At 48.2% G+C, this 21,715-nt stretch overlaps 1 protein-coding gene across 1 annotated transcript in view; it reads left to right on the forward strand.

The window, feature by feature from the left end:
* LOC147726208 (aquaporin-3-like) overlaps positions 1-21,715 on the forward strand; it is a 51,996-nt gene that overhangs the window by 18,051 nt on the left and 12,230 nt on the right. The window contains exons 2-4 of the mRNA XM_086960308.1: positions 17,704-17,830; positions 19,552-19,689; positions 21,566-21,684. Of these exons, the coding sequence (XP_086816434.1) occupies positions 17,704-17,830; positions 19,552-19,689; positions 21,566-21,684 (384 nt within the window). The remainder of the gene's footprint in view (positions 1-17,703; positions 17,831-19,551; positions 19,690-21,565; positions 21,685-21,715) is intronic.

A 21,715-nucleotide genomic window follows, 5' to 3' on the forward strand; every position in this document is an offset into this window, starting at 1 on the left:
TGGTCTTTTTCCCAGCTGTGGAGCCCCCGGGAGGAATCAAAGCCCCCACATTCCAACCCGAAGCGGGCGCTGCATGACCCGCAGCTTCCAGGCCTGGCCTTTTGTGTAATATACTATAGCATTCTGGGTGTTGTAGTCTTGTTTTGCTTACATGGAACTAATTAGACTAAATGAATGGTTTGCACGTGAAAAGTTCAGGACTGAAGATAGGTCCAGTAATGGCCTGGAGTGAGCTGGTCACCCTAACTTCTACTCAGCCACCTTCAGGTACTGTCACTCAAAGCAGGCCCAGGCCTGATGCACACTCACCCTCTCTGCACGGATGCCTTTCCCTCTGTCAGGACACACTGGCTGTGGCATCCCCTAGGAGCCGGCAGAAACATCCCACTCTCATAGTCATGCACAGACATGAGCCCTAGTCTCCAGTCAGGCCCTTCCTTGATGGCTTCTGGAACAAAGTTACTGTGCTGAGGATGGACTCACAGGGCCAACCTCACGTTCTCATTGGTGGACAGCCTGTCAGGTAATGAATGGTTTATGAGCCTGTGTTAGGCTGTACAGTAAGGCTAAGAAAGCAGATAATGACATCAAGTTTACCCTGGGACATCCCCTTATATACACCGTACATCCCAGGAGCTTTCTGAAACCGTAACATAAAAAGCTAGTCTGCAGAGCAGATGCAGCACCAAGACGGCTCTACTCGTAGGCATGGTAGGAATACGGAGGGCGAATCTCCTTGATGAAAGTGTGACAGTAGGAGTCACCGGCCCTGAACAGACGACGAGCCGCAGGGTCTCTCTGGACTAGGTAAAATACTTTTTGTCTTTTCAGGGAGAGTTAGGTCCCCTCCATATGTTTTAATATTATCATACAGATTAGTATAGGAATCCTTAGATAAGCCCTGATGAAGGTCAGAGACCAAGCTTGGCTATCCAAGGGCAGAAACATATTTGCACCAGAGAGGTACGTAAGAGCCATGGTAACCAATAATGTCTTCTGAGTATACTTTTTAGTATTTTTATATATACACCAAGGGTACAACCTGCTGTATTTTTAGCTAAAATAATTGGATCCCAGGTAATTGTCCAGAAGAAGTAATTTCTAAGAACTCCCTCAAGATAGTCCAACTTAAGGTCGAGTCTGCCCTCGTAGTGTCATATCACCATGGTGGGATGAGGTGGCCTATGATGAAGCATGTCACATTACCTCATCCAATTCTTGGACTGGCCCAGATCTAGAGTTAGAAAGTGGGACAGGTACACAGAATTTCTGTAGAGCCACTCGAGACACACAGGTGGCTATTTAACAGGCTGCCACGTCAATGTGTGATGTGATATACTGCTGGAGGCTGACGTGCAGTCTATTTCATCCTCTTTTTCTCTCTTAGTGATAAGGAGGGTGCCAAAAAGTCAGCTAGATACCAGGTATGACAAGCCATTTTTATAGGTAGCACTATGACCAACATGCGTTGCCTTGAGTTGAATCCATTTTGTTCTCACCAACCGGTGCAGCTGACACAGGACTGGTAAACCATGGTGCCCCAGTAGGGCCCAAAACCAGGCAGGGAGCAGCCTGGTGCAAGTTCAGGAGGCATTGAAGCAAATATGGAGAGTGGCTCAAAGAGACTATTGCAGTAGTCTAGGCGCCATGAATGGTAGCAAGGGCAACCCAACAACAAAGAGACGCTGGGGTAAGAGATGGATACCCCACCTCACAATCTTCAGCCCAAAAAACATGATTTGGACAACCCTTCAATTTGCAAAATATAAATCTTGTTTCAAGAATTTGGACCTGCAGGGTAAAGTTACCGAAACAGGAGAAGAATTCAAGACCAATGGGCAAGCAGGTACTTGTAGGGGGTGGGGCTGAATGCGCAGGCCTGGGAGACACCATGTCACAGCGGTTGCACCACGCGCAGCCCATCCGCAGAAGGGCTCCGTAGAGATTGGGCTGAAGCTAATGTTTCGTGAATGGGGCTTGTATATCTGATTAAATTGGTGTTCCCTCACCACCACCTCCACTACTATTTCCAGAGCAGCCTGATCTATTTAAGGACCGCAGTTTTGCACAAAAAGATACATTACCGTGCAGAATGGCATGCTTAAAAACATGTTGCAAAATGAGAAGCGTTCATTCTAAAATCAGAGGGTGCTGGAAGGTATGGGGCTGCCTTCTTTAATTTCCTCTGAAACTAAGACCACTCCTGGAAGATGCCTTGCAGCACCACCACAGGAGGGCACCAGGTTCCAACAGAAATCCTCAAAATGGCCTTGTTGTTAGGGGTGTGAGCACATCATATTTATTATTTATTTATGTATTTGTGCATTTATTTATTGTATATTTGTTTAATTAAGTGCTCTGATACAGAAGTGATGGTTTCCAGGCACTGAATAGAAGAAGATAGTAACAAGCATTGGAAATGCAATAGGTCTCGCAGCATTAGAGTTAGTGCTTTTAGAATTGTTTATGGTTTTTTTTTGTAAATCTTTAGCATTTTTGTTTCCTGTAGCCAATGCTAAAGAATTACAAATAAAAAAGCCATAAACAAATCTAAAAGCTCTAACTCAAATGCTCCGAGACCTATTGCACTGTGTGAGGGTGAGGGGTTGAGGGTGAGTGAGGGTGAGGGTGAGTGAGATTGAGGGTGAGTGAGGGTGAAGGTGGGTGAGGGTGAGTGAGGGTGAGTGAGTGAGGGTGAGTGAGGGGTTGAGGGAGAGTGAGGGTGAGTGAGGGTGAGTGAGAGTGAGGGTGAGTGAGAGTGAGGGTGAGTGGGGGTGAGGGTGAGTGAGGGTGAGTGTGAGTTAGGGTGAGGGGTTGAGGGTGGGTGAGGGTGAGGGGTTGAGGGTGAGTGAGGGTGAGTGAGGGTGAGGGGTTGAGGGTGAGTGAGAGTGAGGGTGAGTGAGGGTGGGTGAGGGTGAGTGAGGGTGAGTGAGGGTGAGGGGTTGAGGGTGAGTGAGGGTGAGGGCGAGTGAGGTGTTGAGGGTGAGTGAGGGTGAGGGTGCAGGGTTGAGGGTGAGGGTAGGTGAGGGGTTGAGGGTGAGTGAGGGTGAGTGAGGGTGATGCTGAGGGGTTGAGGGTGAGTGAGGGTGAGGGGTTGAGGGTGAGTGAGGGTGAGGGATTGAGGGTGAGTGAGGGTGAGGGGTTGAGGGTGAGTGAGGGTGAGGGATTGAGGATGAGTGAGGGTGAGGGGTTGAGGGTGAGTGAGGGTGAGGGGTTGAGGGTGAGTGAGGGTGAGGGTGAGGGGTTGAGGGTGAGGGTAGGTGAGGGGTTGAGGGTGAGTGAGGGTGAGTGAGGGTGATGCTGAGGGGTTGAGGGTGAGTGAGGGTGAGGGGTTGAGGGTGAGTGAGGGTGAGGGATTGAGGGTGAGTGAGGGTGAGGGGTTGAGGGTGAGTGAGGGTGAGTGATTGAGGATGAGTGAGGGTGAGGGGTTGAGGGTGAGTGAGGGTGAGGGGTTGAGGGTGAGTGAGGGTGAGGGGTTGAGGGTGAGTGAGTGAGTGAGGGTGAGTGAGGGTGAGTGAGGGTGAGGGGTTGAGGGTGAGTGAGGGTGAGTGAGGGTGAGGGGTTGAGGGTGAGTGAGTGAGGGTGAGTGAGGGTGAGGGGTTGAGGGTGAGTGAGGGTGAGTGAGGGTGAGGGGTTGAGGGTGAGTGAGTGAGGGTGAGTGAGGGTGAGTGAGTGAGGGTGAGGGGTTGAGGGTGAGTGAGGGTGAGGGTGAGTGAGGGTGAGGATGAGTGAGGGTGAGTGATGGTGAGGGTGAGTGAGGGTGAGTGAGGGTGAGGGGTTGAGGGTGAGGGTGAGTGAGGGTGAGGGTGAGTGAGGGTGAGGGTGAGTGAGGGTGCAAGGCGTTTTGGAGACAAATACGGGGTGGGTTGATCTCATTTAACAGGGAAATGGGGCTGGGGGCTACGGTTTACGAGTTTAAAAACAAAGCGCATGTTCACAAGTTTTTTTCTGAGACTGTAACTGCTAACACCGCAATCCTCATGGCAACGGCAGACGCTCCCTTCAGCCCGCCAACCCAACTGCAAAGAAGTCTAGCACAACGATCCTCCCCTTCAGCGGTCTCCAATCGCAGGCGGCAGGTGAAGCGTCAATCATAAAACCTCTGGATGCTCATTGCACAAATACATTGTGCGTGTCACGTGGTTATACCCACCTCATAAACAAACCATTGGAATACCGAGAGAAGCCGTTTCCGTGACAACCTGTTTTATCAACCAAGCTTTACAAAAAAACTGTTCCAAACCGGCATGTCCTATTACATCTCTGATTGGTTAAAATCTGGTTCGGCAGAGGTCGTAGTGCGAACTCGGCGTTTTGTTGGTTGCATAGACTGTCGTTCGCCTCATGCAACATTAACAGTAGGTTTGGTTGCGCGAATTGCGTGTACATCAACAGATTCGAATCGTGGCGGAAAGAGCGGCGGGGAAAGAAGATACAGGGAGCCATGGACGGACGCAGAGCTGGGGGAATGTCAGGTATAGATCGGTGGGAACGCCTGGGTGTGCTGACCAGCATTGGTAAATGGTTCATGAGATGTTATACATGTAGCTATTGAAAATCAAAGTATGGGGTTCTCTGCAGAGTCCTATGTGTGGTACATCTGGGACTGTTAGTGCAAAAGGTGTCCATCTAATTGATGTATAGTGTAGCGGGAATGAAAGAGGCTTTGGGGACGTAAAATAATGAGTTGGCGGCATTAGTGCGAGGAATGATATGGTGTAGTCAGAAGAAAGGAAGCTAGTAAGTAACGTTGTGGAATGGTGACTGAGTGAGACAAGACAGATAGTGGTTTAGCAACAGTGTTGTGGGCCATTATGCAACGAAGGAAAGTGGACCCTCTAGGCCGATGATGACTTTGAAAACTTGTCATAATCGGGAAAACGAGATACATTTTTTCTAGAAGCAATCCTCTGCCAGTAACTCACATGATTTGTTTATCCAAAATATGAGGTAAAAAAAGTCGCTACTCGGAGGTGAGACAAGACAGATAGTGGTTTAGCAACAGTGTTGTGGGCCATTATGCAACGAAGGAAAGTGGACCCTCTACGCCGATGATGACTTTGAAAACTTGTCATAATCGGGAAAACGAGATACATTTTTTCTAGGAGCAATCCTCTGCCAGTAACTCACATGATTTGTTAATCCAAAATATGAGGTAAAAAAAGTCGCTACTCGGAGGTTAAGAAAAAAAAGAAGCCGGAGGGAAGAGAGGGGAGGGGGGAGGAGAAATGCGACACGGCGGAAAGGGGAGGGGGCGGAGCGGGTCAAATAAACAAAAAACAAGCTGGAGGGAAGAGAGGGGAGGGGGGAGGAGAAATGCGACACGGCGGGAAGGGGAGGGGGCGGAGCGGGTAAACAAAGACGGACGTGCACGCGCTTTTAAGGTCAATGCGCATGCGCATAAGCTCAATGCGCATGCGCATTGACCTTAAAAGTCACGGGCACTGCAAGGAATCGCCACGATTCCTTGCAGTGTGGATAAAGAGTGGATAAGTCGCAATACTCTCGCCTTGCTCGATGCGCATGCGCATCGACAGGCGAGACCTAAAAAGGGGACAAAGTAGGGTTGGATATTTGCGAATGTTTCTTTATCTCTACTTTAACTCCTTTGCCGCGGCCGCAATTTCGCGGCAGTGCGGCACTTCCGCAAAATGGGCAGGGCCGCGTCGGCCAACAGCCGACAACAGCACTAGTGAGGTAGTGCTGCCGTCAGCCAACGGCCGACGACAGCACGCAAGGGGTTCAGAAATCTGGGACCTATTTAACACATTTGTGCACATAGAGTGTCACCTGCTCCCATAAATATAAGATCTTAATCCATAGACTTAGAATCTATCTGTGCACATTTGAGTGTCGATTGGAGTAACTACAGCTGAAAAATACACCCGGTGGGTGTCATTTTTTTCAGTCGTAAGTGTTGTTAGAGAGTGGAACCTTGGGTGTTCCCATGAGAATGTCAAAGGATTGCACTTCCAATGTTGAGAATATGCTCAAAACCATAACTTTGGACCTTTGCACTTATATACCTATTTTTAGGTCAAGCCTACTAGACAGCACATGCTGTCTTGTTGGAAAATACATATTCAAGGCTTAATAAAAACACATAGAGGCTTGCAGACCACCCATTGATTGCCATTGGTTAGGTTTACTATGATTCATATTTGTTTGTTTTCTGATTTGCTTGTTTCAGCCTGTCCATCTTATGTTTGTCCCTCCCATGGAGCATAGTCTCTTTACCATCTCTTTGAATGGCCGGCTTCTATGCTTCCAGTGCTTGCTTATTCGTTCTGTTCAAGCACTCCATGGGAGTGCATGTGTTTTTCAGCTGTCTGCCTTGTTGCACACTATCACCCGTTTGCATCTGTCCCCCACCTGGATTCAGATCGGTAGATAAAAAGAAAAAAACACTTGTATATTTTTTGCCTTCAAAAATACCCGGTGGCTACATCATTGTACCTGTGTTTTTTAAGCATGCTGTGCAACAATTGATATGCTGTATAGCTTTTTTTCTTAATAAAGCGCCACTCCCCAGAGATATGAATGTTTCCACCCACGCCTTTAGACCCACTCTCAGTCTGTTAATGTGATGAAGTGTGGTTTTGTTCCCATTTGACCTGCACACACTCAGGCTCTGAGATGCTCTTTCTCTGGGCCTTCTCCAGATAGCTGAGGCAAGGCCCAGACGCGCTCCCCGGCTGCATTAGGCTTGGGCGCGGGTGGGTCCCCGGAGCCTCTAAGTGCAGTTGGTCCACAAGTGCCAAAACGTGTTTGCACAAACAAGGTGAGGTAAGGTGAGCATTGGCGCAGTAATGCAGCCCACAAGAAGTCCCAGACATATGCTTATTGAACCATTTCCTTCTCTTTCACCTAGTCCTGCTCAGGACAATACGGTCACGGACCACAAATTGATGTGTTGAAATATTTATTTTGGAATGTCCGCCTTAACGCGTTTCGGCCGTCCTCGGCCCTCATCACATGATATATATATATATATATATATATATATATATATATATATATATATATATATATATATATATATATATATATATATATATATATATATATATATATATATATATATATATATATACATATATAGATAACAAACAAACTAGATTCTGGGATTACCCATCACAGAAGTGACACAGTGAGCCCTTGGAATGCCACTGAGAGTAATCGTCAGAAGCTGAGATTCATCAGGCATCCCAGCCATTACTCTTTTGTTTTTCTGCATGAAAAGCTGTCCTGGGTTTGTGTCTGAGTGTGAGACGAGACAGCTCTGAGCTCTATCCTACCTGGGAAAGCGCCGGGGCCTGATGGCATACCGGGCGACACCTTGTTACATGACAAACCTAGTTGGTGCTGATATATCTTTCTGCTTTCCAATGCAATTGCACAAGGGGCATTGAGCTCCACTTCTTGGAAAAGCGCAGAAATCATCCCTGTCTTCAAAAAAGGGGATAAAGACCACCTGGGGAACTATAGGCCAATTAGCCTGATTGACTGCTCCCAGAAACTAGTTGGAAGGATGGTGCTCAATGGACTCCAGGAGTGGATCGAGGAGTTCGGAATCTTGTCACCTTTACAAGCCGGATTCAGAGCAGCCACAAGCACCATCGACCAAGTTTTTCCATTCATTTTAATTTACTGGAAGCTAGTTACATTGGGCAAAGGCAGCCTTTATGCCGCCTTCGTAGATCTTAGGGCGGCATTTGATCTAGTCCCCCGTTGGAAATTATGGCTTGTTTTTAAAGAACTAGGCCTACCTCTGGATCTTTTATCCCTGATCAGTAGATGTCACGAAGATAATAAGGCCCAAATTAGATGGGGTGGACAGAGGGAAGTCACTGAACCATTTCCAGTGGAACGTGGTGTTAGGCAGGGCTGTGTGATGGCCCCACGCTGTTCACGCTTTATATTAATGGAATTACTGATTGTATGAGCAGAATTTTGATCGATGCCCCCATACCTGCTGGTGAAAAGGTACCCATCCTGATGTTTGCCGATGACACGCTGATCCTTTCCAAGACCCCGAGCGGACTAAAGAAAGCTCTTCAAATTTTTGAGGATTTCTGCTGTGAGAGGGGATTGGAGGTCAATGTGTCAAAACTACGTTAATGACGTTTAATGCACGCAAGGTAAACACAAGAGGATTTGCAATGAAAGAGGGCCCTCTTGAAATAGTCAATGAGTTCACCTATCTGGGAGTTAACTTCCAAGGTAGTATGAAGTGGGGCCGGCAAATCGACACAGCCTCTCTCAAACTCAGACAGATATCTGGAGCGCTCTGTCAGGAGTACAATCGCACCCTTTCCAAGCCTATCGGTCCCGTCCTTGAAATCTATAATCTGAAGGCTGTTAGTTCAGCATTGTATGGTTCAGAGGTTTGGGGCTGTGAGAACCTTGTAGCTCTTACCTCAGCATAGAACAAGTTTCTAAGAAATATAACTAGACTTCCCCAGAGCTCTCCTATGTGTCCATTGATGTTAGATCTAGGTAAGAAACCCATTGCAGCGATAGCCAAATTGCGTCCCCTCCTCTATTGGAGGAGATTGTGGACCACTCCTGAACTTGTTGGCTATGCCCAGGGTTTCCTAGATATCATTAAGTCAGACCAATTACATCAAATTAAATGGCTCAGGGCAGTCCGACTTCTTTTAGGGGGGTTAGGACTGACTGTATTGTGGACCTATCCTGCAAACTCCATTTTTCCATCTAAATCCTTGTTAAAGGCTAGGTACTGGGAATTGTTTTCACTGAATAATGCAAGGCAACATTGAGACTTCTTCCCTTACTAGCCGCTTTGTGGACCAGAAACTGGTCCCTAGGATGGAATTATATTGGGATGCAATCACGAAACCTATGGATCGCTAATTGTACTTCCAGTTCAGGGTGGGGTCCCTCGCTAATTGTACTTCCAGTTCAGGGTGGGGTCCCTCCCTGTAAGATCTTTCACCTTGAAATGGTCACCACATACCCCAGCTGGGTGCCCAGGATGCACTGTCAATAATGAGACAACAGCACATATTATCTGGGTTTGTGATGTCTACGCTGCCCCACGGCGGGCCTGGCTGTTACCTATCTGTAAGCTTCTGGGTACCAGGGCAGCGGCGGAGGCTGATCGAATTTTGCGCATAGATACATCGCTACCGATTGCACTGGCTATGGCAAAATTCCTAGGCTGTGCTTGGATCTTGAGGGCCCGCCAAATTGCACTTTTTCCTTGATTTGATTTAATTATTTTTATATTGTACATATTTAATGTCGATAAATCCAATGTTTTAACTTTTTAACCTGTGGTTTTATTGATCTTAAATCTTCTCTTTTTTATTGGCTTTTATATGAATTCATGCCAGCCATCTGCTTTAAACTGTATTCCTGATGTATTGCTGGTTGTATATGCTTTTATGATTGTAAAAATCGAATAAAGCTTTTTGAAATGGAAATGGAGGCAGCAGAATGTGGTGTGAGGAGTGTCTGTGGTTTTTGCAGTTACATCAATAGGAAGATGAGGCTGCGGGACAGGCGGGATTCCATTTGCTAATGGGTAGGGTGATCATATGGGCCAGATGTGCGGGACAGCTGCAGTTTTTGGACGTCTGTCCCACCTTCCATGGATTTTATCTGCTGACACTACCTGTCTGCAGGTAAAACCCACTGCCTGAGTTTGAGAGGGAAGATGGGGGATCATAGGCTCTGTTTGCATTCTTAAGCTTCCATTGCTGTTTTCTCTTTCTCATGAGTTACGAACAGAGCTGTCGCTCTCTAGCGCCTCGTCTAGGCAGGGTCTGTTGTAGCACTCCGCTGATCCCAGGTTCACAACTGTTCTCTGTTACCCTGTTTTTTCAGTTCCGAAAGGGAGTCAGGTCTCGCCCCAATAGCCAATTTGTGCTTCAAAAATGGAACTACGAGATGTGAGCATCGGTGCAACCATGATTTTCATGAAAAACAGCACATAAGCCCATCAGAAGTAATATAAAATGGCTGCCACATGTATTTAACTTTCCCCTGTGCCACTCCTGCCAACCCCTTCCAGGAGGCGAGTTATCCCCCCCTCACTTGCTTTCACAAGTGCGGCCCTCATGTCCCTCAAATCAAACCAGTGACACAGGGCTTAGGTGCCAAAAAAGGACGCAGTTCATACAGCACAACATGCTTATCACCTTCAGCGCGGCGCGAATTTTCGCGCTGTGCTGAACGTTCTATTGAGCGGGCTGGGCCATGACGGAACGGTTCCATCATAAGCACAGCCCAACGGGCGCTCATGACAGAACCGCTCCGTCATGAGCACCGAAGGGGTTATACTTCGTGTGCCAGTGCTAGGTTTAGGAGGTCCGCGTGCCAGGTGTACTCTTTGCTTCTTGAGTTTGCTGGTGCAGCTCTTTCTCTGTGCCCATTGTTGCTGGTAGTGTTAAGTCCTACTTCTATGTCTATGGCATTTCCCGTTTTTGAAAAGTAGTCACTGTACCCGTGGGGCATTTTAGTGCTCCCTGCCTGTACATGTATATCAGCCCTCAACAGACAACGGCAAACTATTTGTGAACACGTGTTATTTGGCATCATACAGTGGCTAATTTGATTGGCTGCTGTAAGGAGCTGTAAGTTTTGGAATACACCCATCCCAATGTTAATCCTTTATCATATACAAGGCAATTTTAGATCTGATGTTATCCAAGACCTTTTGATTATAATAAAATAATATATGTCATACTTACTTGTCGGGCTTTCAACCAGCTCTCTTCATCCACTGGTTTGTCGGTTTGTCATTCACATTTTGTTCCACCAACCACAGCAGACATGAGAGAGCATAGGTCCACCCCACTTCTTCCATTGGCTTACCTCCGCGAGTGATGACATTCTCCTGCTGCACAATGTGCCCTGACATACAAAATGAAGCCCCTTTGTACAGTTTCGCAAAAATCGTTCACCTCCATTGACAAAGCTAAAAGTTTTCCGACAATGCAGACCTGTTGGCATTGCCATTGCTTGTTTGGTAATGTTTACAAGGAGAGCCGCACACTTCTCACCCCACCCGGGGATATAGGGGTTACTTACCAAGGTTTTGCACAGGCGCATGAGTGACACAAAGAATTGGGTCCTTTTACATACCATAAAAAAACCTGTGGGGCAACGCAAAATGTGGCATTGCACCCGAGCACTTGCCCACCCAATAGTAAATACCACCCGTGGTATCACTTTAGCACTTGCACCTGGCCTTGATCTCGGAATTCATCTGACTCTGCAAATAACCCCGGCAGCCTTCCATTCCTTGAGAAACGAAATGTCAGAGCCCTGGTTGAGTAGACCAGACCCTACCACCCAGGGCTACAGTTATGCTGACTCAGCACAAATATTCTTATAAATCACAGACCCCTGCAATCTCAGCTGCTTGTTTCCAACCCTGTAGAAATGAGCTTTTTGGGGGGTTTTAGTGATGACCTCTGACCCTCAGAACTTCAAAACAGAGCCTGAGGGAATTGTCTGCCTAGCCATGAAGCCTGTGGAATGCCATTATTTAAACAAACCGACAGACGTGTACACCTCAATAAATCTAGGGTGATTGATTGACACATTTTAGGTGGAATTGACTCATTTATATTATTATGCCTCTACAGTTACTCATTTTAAACCTGCCTTGGCCGGGGTGTGATAGGACTGCAGATGTGTTGTAGGCCGGTGCAGCGTGGCAGCTCTTTGGGGCAGGATCAATAATTTTTCACACCACAAAGTGCAGCACTAAATTTGGCGCGTGTGTTGTACAGGGGAAATCACAGTGCCGAGCCAGAGTAACTCGGAATGGCCTTCTGTTGATATTGCACCCTATGCCTGTGCTCTGGATAAGCGGCCTTGTGTCATTCACAACCACGCACCGTGGTGCAGAGGTAAGTGCACTGTCTAGCATGGCATTGTACTGGAAGCATACCATTCCAGTGCAAAGTTCTCTGCCTAGAAACATTTCAGAAGCTATGTTTGCTGTGGGTGTGTACTGTGCACTTCAGCACACATGGCAGTGCTGGGGCCCACTGGTCCCGGCAGAGATGGACCTGCTGACACGGACTGGCAGTGCTTAATTTGAGCAGGTGATTTCCGGTGCTCGGCACCAGCACTTAATTGTCAACAACAGGGCTTGTAACAGTCTGTCATGTGGTGGCGCTGTTGTCTAATTTAAAGATGAGCAGAACAACAGTTGTTTATTAATTCAATATACATTAAACATGTTTATTGACTGACATAAAAGCCATTCCTATAGCTCTGGGGGCCTGGAATGGACTGAAGTGTCCGACGTGCGGGAGTGTGCTGATTTGTAATTGTGTTGCACTGCCCTTAGCAGTGCTGGGAGGGGCAGTGTGTGGTGCAAGCTGCAGCGGCCTCTTGATGAGGGCCCTGGCACTTATGTTTGTACAAATTAAGCCCCGTGAAGCTGCTTCTGTTTCTTTCAGAGGGTTTGTGGCCTGGCAGTTGGGATGGACTGGAGCAGACCCAAGGCTTATTTGCTTAATAGTGCTCTCTGTTTGTAGTGGAACAGTGGGCAATAAAACGATGGAATGGAATGCAGCCCATAGTATTTTCCAGTGAGTGAGATTATTTCAAGCATTCCACCCATCACTTCTGTTTCTTTGCTGGTGCATCGACACCTCTCCCCGGCTTGGGTCTCAGAGCTCTTGCTATTCACCGAATATTCCCCCACACTCTCCTGATTTTTTCCTCGCCCTATTATGTGTGTGCAGGTGGAATCAGGTGTTCTGTAAACAAAGAGCTGCTGGGTGCTTGGCATCTCCACGCCACTCGCTGCAGGAAAGCAGCCAGGCAGCCTGCAAACCTGGCACCTGGCTAGATCCGTCTCCAAGGGTCCCGGATGTGTTTCCATCTCTCCTGCTCTCCTGTGGAACGTTTGTTCTTGTGCTGGAGTGTCTGCCATTTATTGCAGTATTATACCTCTACTTGTACTTTGCACGCTTTTGTAACTTTGCACACATATCACCTTATCCTCCTGTAATGTACCATTTGCTACCTCTTGTATTTTGTTTGCTCACAATAGTCACTTTTGCCTCATGTAACTTAACGTTTGCTTTTGTAATTTGTTCACTTGTAATTTTCTCCTCGTGTATCATTGCTGTTCCTATTGTGAAGCGCTCTGACACCTTCGGGTAAAGAAGTCCGCGCTATATAAAAACGCATAAAATACATAAATAAATAAAATTACAGCCTGAGCCATGTCAGACTTTCAGGAGAGACAAAGAAAACAAAGCAGACCCTTGGGGATGAGTACAGAGCAGTGTGGGGGAGGGGGGGGGGGGTGAAGGGGGGGAGAAGAGGTGATGGGGGTGGGGTGGGGGGACACCAGAGCAGGGTAGAGAGTAGACCGGGGCACGGGTCTCAGACGCCCTACTTGTGAGGTCTTCCTTTGGCAATGGGGCCGCATTAAATGCTTCAGTCTGTACTCTGGCGCCCTCTGCCGTGGCATCCTCAGCAGCAGCCGGCTGCTGGCAGGCCAGAATCCCTAGGCCTGTCTGCTAGGTGGCCCTGCATGATGTGTGGCTGCCACGCCCATCTCTAACGCTTACTTAGCGACTAAGCCTTTCACCAAGGAAACACAACATGTCAAGCTACACACCACGTGTGTTAATGCCAAGCCCCTACATATGAGGGTTTGGCCCATGGCGCCTGCAGTGTATAAGTCATCTGATGGCTCGGGTCATCGGAGGGGGGTGGCGCTCACCCACCACCGAGCACACTCTAGTTCCTCTGACCCCCCCAGGCCGCAACCGAAGGCCCAAGCATCCCTTCTGTACTCACTTCTGCACACCGTCCTGAATCAGCTGACGCCCAGCAGGAAGACACTGCAAATGCTCAAAGCACGTACTAATAAGAGCAATAAAAGTAGGCTTTTCTAAAGCGCCTCTTACTGCTTTTCTGTTGCTTCAAAGCACTACAAATAACAGATACTACAATCGCCCAATGCATTCGAATCCACATACTAATATAAATACGAAAATGATACGCCAGTGAGATTAAGACATTGGAGTGAACCACGGTTTCTGCTTTCACAGCGCTGTGAGGACTGTATTGAGGATTTCAAGCCGCTGGCAGTGCAAGAATGACTCTTTTCACAGACCTTCTAGGGGCATTTTGAATGTCCTGGGTTGTTGGCACGGGTGAAGGAAACAACATTCAATTTGTCTAGCTTCTGCAGTGTGGAAAATCGGAGGAAGTCGGCGCTTTAAAGTCATTTATTCGAGTGTGTTGAAACAAAAAGAAACCATAATTTAAGCCTCCTTTGATGGACGCATGTGACTCTGAGACGCCCCATGTCTGCGAAATCTCAAACATTTTGAATGAATGGCGTCCCAAATCCACAGGAGACGTCATTTTATTGAGTCCCCGAGTAAACCATTTTAAGCATGTCAGGTGGAACTACATACATAGGGCCGTATTTATCCAATAGAAGCGCAGCACGTCTTGCTGCCCTGCTTTACAGGGAAATGTAAATGTATGTATGTAAATGTATAGGCATTTATATAGCGCACTACTTACCCGGAGGGTCCCAAGGCGCTTCGACCGCTGCAAAACCCTTCCTGGCTTCCCTGAGAGATGGTCCTTTAATGGGTATCTCCAGGGTGAGACCAGGCATCCCCGGCGGTCTGATGGGGCCGTTAGTGAAGATGAGGCAAGCTAATGCCCAGAGTTGCCGAGTGTGAACTCTGATCAGAGTGGGCACAGAGGCGAGAGAATTATCGAGTCCGCTGACCCTGGTCCAGAAACCTGCCGCGCCGGGAATCGAACCCTGGTCCCGGGCCGTCCTCTGCTCTCGGGTCTGCCGCCTCTAACCAGTGAGCCACACTACTTCACTAGTAGGAATTTCCCATATTTAGAGTAGGAATTTCCCATATTTATCACAACGCAGTGCATTCTTGCCTTCTCCCAGTGCTGGTGCACAATGTGCTGCCTAGCGCCAACGCAGGCCCCTTGCACAGTGGCGCACGGGGTCCTGCGCTGTAAGCAGGATTGGTTTTGTTCAGGTAGGATCACCTTTCTGCAGAAAAACAACCTCCTGAGGCATTTACTTCTTTCTGTGTGCTGCAAAATGCAACATACATAGAAAGAGGGAAAAACAAGGTGAAATAAACATATTTCTCCTTGTTACGTCTTCTTTGGACAGACATAGCATTCTGGTGTATTCCCAGCTCTACCAGTAATGGTAAATCTAGGAAAATGCGTCAAAATCCATGGGTTTGGCTGGTGAACACCTACGCCCCGCCCATGGAATGCTTCCCTGGGGCAGAATACCGTAACACAGAGAGTTGTGCTGCATTGCATCATTCTGGATTGATCATGCCACGGCGGCATGGAGTGGCTTGATAAATAGTATTTCACGGATTGCAACGCTTTTGAGCTAAGCAAAGTGGTGCAAACGCGACCCAATCCTGTATCAGTACGGCCCATGATAATGTTCCCATGAAAAGAAGTAAACAACAAAAATTAAAAACTCAGAAAATGAAGTCTCACGAGCTTGAATAAAACAATTTAATGTGGGGAAGCAGCTGCAAGACGTGGATTTACGCAGCCACCAAAATAGGCAATTACTCATAAAAGAGAAGGGGGGTGTGGGCCAGGGGTGGAGCATCAGAGTTGGAACATGGTAGACCTGAGTTGTGATCACAGCGTCAACATTTGTGCGATTCTAAGAAAAGTACTCCATCTCACTGCGCACGCCTCAACTTGTGAATATGTGGAAGGTGTTGTAAATATATGTAAGCGTGCAATGTAAAATGGCGCAGTGCTCTGATACAATGACACCTTTCCCAGCCACCTTTTGTGGGGCGCGCAGCAGAACAATTATGCATCGAGGGGTGCGAAGGAGAAATCCACTGGTATTAGGTGGACTCCTTGTTACTGCCTCCCCTAAGAAGGCACACAATCCTGTAAATGAATGTGTGGAGTCTTTCTCTATGCAGATATCACAATAACACCGTCAACACGTATTTAACTTGCGAACTCCCATCTCCCCCAGCGCTCTTCAGGAATCGCCATTGGATAAGCTCACATTCCCACCCCTCTGCCCATACGTACTACTTAAAGATACCAGGTGCTTCACGTGCAGTGGTACTAACGCCCAAGGGTCTGGCGACCACATTGCACCCTAATTTAGGCAGTATTTTATGCCTAAACAGCAGGCCGGAGAAGGGGACTATGTCCACTGCTTGTACTAGGACCTACAGCATCAGTAGAGGCTGCTACAGGGCAGTGATGGTGGGGTGTGGAGATGGGTTAAAAAAAAAGAAAAATCTACTTATCTGCTAGCCACTGCCTCACCTCCATCCGACACAGGATCACACAGGCTCCCAGACTCACCTAACCAATCACAATGCTGCTGTCCCCAGCCTGGCAGCAGCGTTGTGATTGGTCGAGCGACAGGGAGTGCGGGGCTGTGCATGTTCTCCACCCGTCTGTGCAATGCAGCTGGGGTAGAATTATTAAGTGGACATGACTGTTTGTCCGGCCCAAGACGGCCGGCCAAAGCATCATGCACACTTACAAAGGGCCCACCACTCCTACCCCTGCTCTGTGGGCTGCCCAGCCCCGCCTGCACTTGCAGAGTCAATACGGAAAAAAAAAGATAATATTATGGTGTTATTATCATTTTATTTTTCCTGTGGGTCGACGCTCCTCCCCCTTAGCGGAGGAGCTGCCGCTGTCTGGCATCCTTGCTGTGTCTCTCACTTAACCCATGTTTTCACCCTTCCAGATGCCTTTGTGGAAATTCATTTAAATAACTTGATTTAACTCATCCCCCCACTTTCATGACTTAGGGGGTCATTACAATGGCAATGAACCCGCCACGGACAGGCTATCGGTGGCGGGTTCACCACCGTCATTCGGCCATGTTCCGCCTGCCATATTATGATGGCGGGCGGTACCGTGCTGGGCGGAAACACCAACCACCACGTATCCGACGGGCTCCTTGAGCCCGCGATGCTGCGGAGGCCCTCAGCATGTAATGCATGCCGGCGGTGCCTAGCAAGCACCGCTGGTCGGATTCCGATACTGGCTCCCCACCAGCCTTTCCATGTTGGTTCACCCGCCATAGAAAGGCCAGCAGGGATGGTTTTGGGGCCCCGTTGCGGGTTCTCCTTGTGCAAGGGCAGTTGGTTTTTGCACTTGGGGGGCACCTCCCTACACCATGTGGAAGGCACCGCGTGGTGCCTGCCAGGTAGCGCAGGGAAAAGCAAAACCTGCCTTTTTTCAACTGCTGCGGGTGCTGCAGCCAGCAGCAACCGCCGCAATCAAAAAAATCCCTTTTGCAGTAGCCGCTGTGTTATTGTAATAGCATATGTGGGACCACCGCCTTATAGTTGGGGCCCTCTATTTTATGCACCAGACTCTGTCTGTGGCAGAGGAGATGCCTCTGGTGGATTAGCGTCCCACATAAGCACTTTATCCAGAAAGCTGTAGACTTTCCGTTGCCACATCACTATAAATCAGGCGCAAATTGATTGATTCACTATGGTTACAGCGGCCTCTAGGCGCTAGCAAAATGTCCCTGGTTCATCCTTTTTAAAGTCATCTGCCTCCCTGTAGTATTGAGGGGGAGTGCGACAAAACATGCATCCGTTCATAGCTGCACGTGCTCCTTTGTTGAACAAGCGATGGGCCTCTAGGCGCTTTCTAACCCTCTGCCTCTCCCCCTTTGTCTTCCAGATGTTCGGCTGCGGGTCAGTGGCGCAGGTGGTGCTCAGCAAGGGCTCTCATGGGCAGTTTCTGACGGTGAACATGGCCTTCGGCTTCGCGGTCATGCTCGGGATCCTGATCGCGGGGCAGGTGTCAGGTGCGTGATGTGCCCTCATACATGTTTAAGTATCTGTGCCCATGTGTCTTCATATATGTTTAAGTATCTGAGCTCACATGCTCTCATACATGTTTAAGTATCTGCACCCATGTGCACTCGTACATGTTCAAGTATCTGCGCCCAGGTGTCCTCATACATGTTAAAGTATCTGCGCCCACGTGCCCTCATACATGCTTAAGTATCTGCGCCCATGTGCCCTCACACATGCTTACGTATCTGCGCCCACGTGGCACCATAAACAATTACACATATCAAACGAGGGAGAATTCTGCTTTCAGGCCCTGCAGAATGCACTATGTGCATTAAAAATATCAAATAGTATATTTTTAACATTGAAATAACACTGTGGACGATTATTCAGTATGCCAATTGATGAGCACCGTTTTGATGGCATTATTGACTGGCATTGCACACTGGAGTGTGCCAGGATGTGAGCCAGAGTCTCTAGGTCTGGAGTTGGTGAGAAAGACAACCCTGCAAAAACTTTTAATGCCAGCCCCAGAGAGCACCGAGGGAGGAAGGGTGAACCAGCAGGGCCATTAACAGATAAAGGGACAGATGTATCAAAGGGCTTTAACCATTCTGTGTCTATGGGAAAATGTGTTCATACATATGGCCCAAAGTTATTTATTTTACAACATAAAGTCGAATGTGTATTGCCCAGAGAATGGTCAGTTTTACTCAGTTTTCTGAAGAGTCCCTTGTAGAGTGCAGTGATACTGTGTCTGGCACAGAACCCAGCAGAATTATTTCTCCCCAACTGCAAATCACGTGTTTGCCAATGAGATATTAACTCGGTATGCGTTGGTATCTGGCCTTGATGGGTTGAGGACCCCTGTGCACATCGACCCCCCAAAGCAGCTCCCTGTCTGTCAGCCCACAGGTGAGCCCTTGTGGGCAGCCATTTCTTGGGTGTCTACAACATTTATCGGTGGAACATATCGGGGTGCAATGGGCGAAGCAGATAAGTCAACAGAGTGACCCCCCATTAAGAGTTAGTCAAATCTCTAACATCAACCTGACAGAGTGAGACAGCCCCCCTCCAACATCATCCTGAAAGAGGGACACACATGTCCCCATTTTCTTTCTGACACAGTCAGACAGGTGCCCCCAACACCAGCTTGACAGAGAAAGGCAAATCCTGCCAATATCAGCCTGAAGCCACAAACCCCTCAACTTCAGCATGGCAGAGCGAGACCCCTCACCCACCAGCATCCAGCAGAGTGAAACGGTGGGTGCACCCTCCCTGGGCGGGGCTGCACGTCATCCCTTCAGGGGCACTGTTCATATGCTCTCTGCAGGGCTTGCATTTCATTCCCACTGTACAGCACAGTGATGTCTTCCATTTCATCCATCCATGCACTCTCTTTTTCAACCGTGCACCCATGCACTCACCCATTAACACGGCTTTCACCAACTGTTCCATCCATCCATGCATTCACTCCTCCTGCCAGCCATTCACCCTTTCTCACATTCAGTCACACTTCAAAACAACCGCAGAGCCAAACTCAGTTCTATGTATTGTATAGCCTGACCTACTGACTTTGCCAGTGCTTGTTTTATATAGTGCTTCATATCAAATCGCTGCCGTTTCCAGGCACTGTAAAGAACATTGGGCCCCAGCGCAAACTGCAGTCACAGCAGATTTCTACGTTGTGAGTTTTTGGCGCCATGCCTCACCGTGCATCTTTGTTTCGCAGGGGGCCACCTGAACCCGGCAGTGACGTTTGCTATGTGCTTCCTGGCGCGAGAGCCGTGGATCAAGTTCCCCGTGTACACGTTGGCACAGACCCTCGGCGCTTTTCTTGGCGCTGGCATAGTCTATGGCTTGTATTACGGTAAGTGGGCGAGGTGGAAGATGTGTTGTTATTGTCCTTTGGTTTTTAAAAATTATTCACTTAATGACACCGACCAAGCTAAACAGAGAGCCCATAATCACGAATCAAACACAACCGTGTCTTAATTCACATCAGATGTCTTTGCAACGAACCCCGGCACGGAGATCCTCGTCATCTTAACCATAGGGCTTTACTGACAACGCCAGTTCACTAATCACCACCTTCACCCCTCCCCTGACTCTCACCCCATTGTTTATATTATCCTCCAGCCATAATTCCTAGCCTAGGGCTGAACAGATGTATCCCTTTCCCTGTCATCTAACCCTACGTAAAACCCTTCCATTTTCCTAACCATAACACTTAACCCTTCCCGTAAACCTGAACCCAACGCTGACCCTTCCTGACCCTAAACCTAATTCTTGTCCTGAATTCCTGGCCTTGCCTTCCATCAAGTCTTACATGTTCACAGCTATGGGCCCTATTTACGAGGTCAGCTGCACCATGCAGCGCGGTGCATGCACCACACAACTCAAACATTAGATGTATGTAGCCAGGTAGAGCCACACGGCTGGGCCATAAGGGACTTCATAAACCTGGAGTAACGCAGCGCACATCGCTGCGTTGCGTCACTCTGCCCTAGGAAGGCGTCCCATGGGCGTTGCACGGGTGTTCCCACGCAACCGCCAGGGATTTTGACGCATTCCCAGATTTACCAGAACTGATAACATTGGGGATGCGCCGAAAGGCTGCTCCTTCCCAGGGGAGGCGCAACTAGGAACGATATCCTTATTTAACTTCCTGTTTCCGTGTGCGCTGCGGCACCCACAGAGAGAGGAAAACGCCTCCCAGGATTGTTTTTGTGCAGGAAGGTGCCCTTTTCTGCACAAAAACAATCCTGCATGCAACGCAGGCACCCTCGCACCATGATGCAAGGTCCCTGCGTTAGCGATAGGCAGGCAGAACGGCGCCAGTGCAGGGACAAGGACAGGAATGCGCTGTATTATGTTAAATATGGTTCCCATTCTAGATGTCCATTACCAAACAAAAACTCAGCTTGACCAAAACAGAAGGCCTCTGTTTCATCAACAGCAAACAACCACACATCTAAGTCTGGCTTTCCATAATACCAATAAAAACATTTGGGTTCCCCTTCGAAACCAACCTCTTCTTCAAAGAAAGCAACACCATAAAAACCAAGACAGAATGTCAATAACTTTCCCCCCTAAAGAAAGTGAAACCTTTAACCCATTCAAAGCAGTCCTGTCACACCTGGACAGGGGCAACACAATGTTCTTCCATCTCATTGGCCTCTTTGACAGTTTTCCTACACGCTGCCCATCAAAAGTTGGACCACAGCTCTACAACCCTGAAGGTCCTATAACGTTACACCCCCCTAACCCCCCGAAGCTAGCATCATCTTCAAGACCAGCTGCATCACATACAAGGTCACCAGAAACAGCACCACTGAATATATGGCCAAGAAATGTACCAGCTCATGCAGACAGCACCACTCTAAAAGTCAGAGTATTACCAAAATGGAAGCAAAAAACTGCAGAATAGAGAAAAACAGACCCTCCCCATCTATACTACCCGGATCTGGAACAACATCCCCGTCAACTTGAGAACTACACAATAAGCATCACCACCCATGATCATTCCACCTCAGTGCTCCCACCCATGCTCCACAATCCCCCGCTCTCTAGTTAGGTTCACCCGCTAGAGATCTCCAGACATAAATACACACGTAGAGTTGGGCCACGCGAGCCATGCCGGCAGGGGTCCATTTCTTGGAGTCTCCATTAACTTTGCTGTTGAATTGGGAAGTCCAAATGTGGCAGATGGAACATTTCTGACTTGAGTTCTGTTTAAATTACAGATGCTATTTGGGCCTTTGCTGGTGAGCAGCTCTTTGTCACAGGGGAAAATGGAACAGCTGGAATATTTGCGACCTACCCGACGGAGCACCTGACACTCCTCAACGGGTTCTTTGACCAGGTGAGGCTGCAGTAAAAACACTGGAGTAACA

The sequence above is a fragment of the Lissotriton vulgaris genome, chromosome 3_1 (assembly GCF_964263255.1).
Source record: "Lissotriton vulgaris chromosome 3_1, aLisVul1.2, whole genome shotgun sequence".
In the NCBI taxonomy this organism is placed as follows: Eukaryota; Metazoa; Chordata; class Amphibia; order Caudata; family Salamandridae; genus Lissotriton; species Lissotriton vulgaris.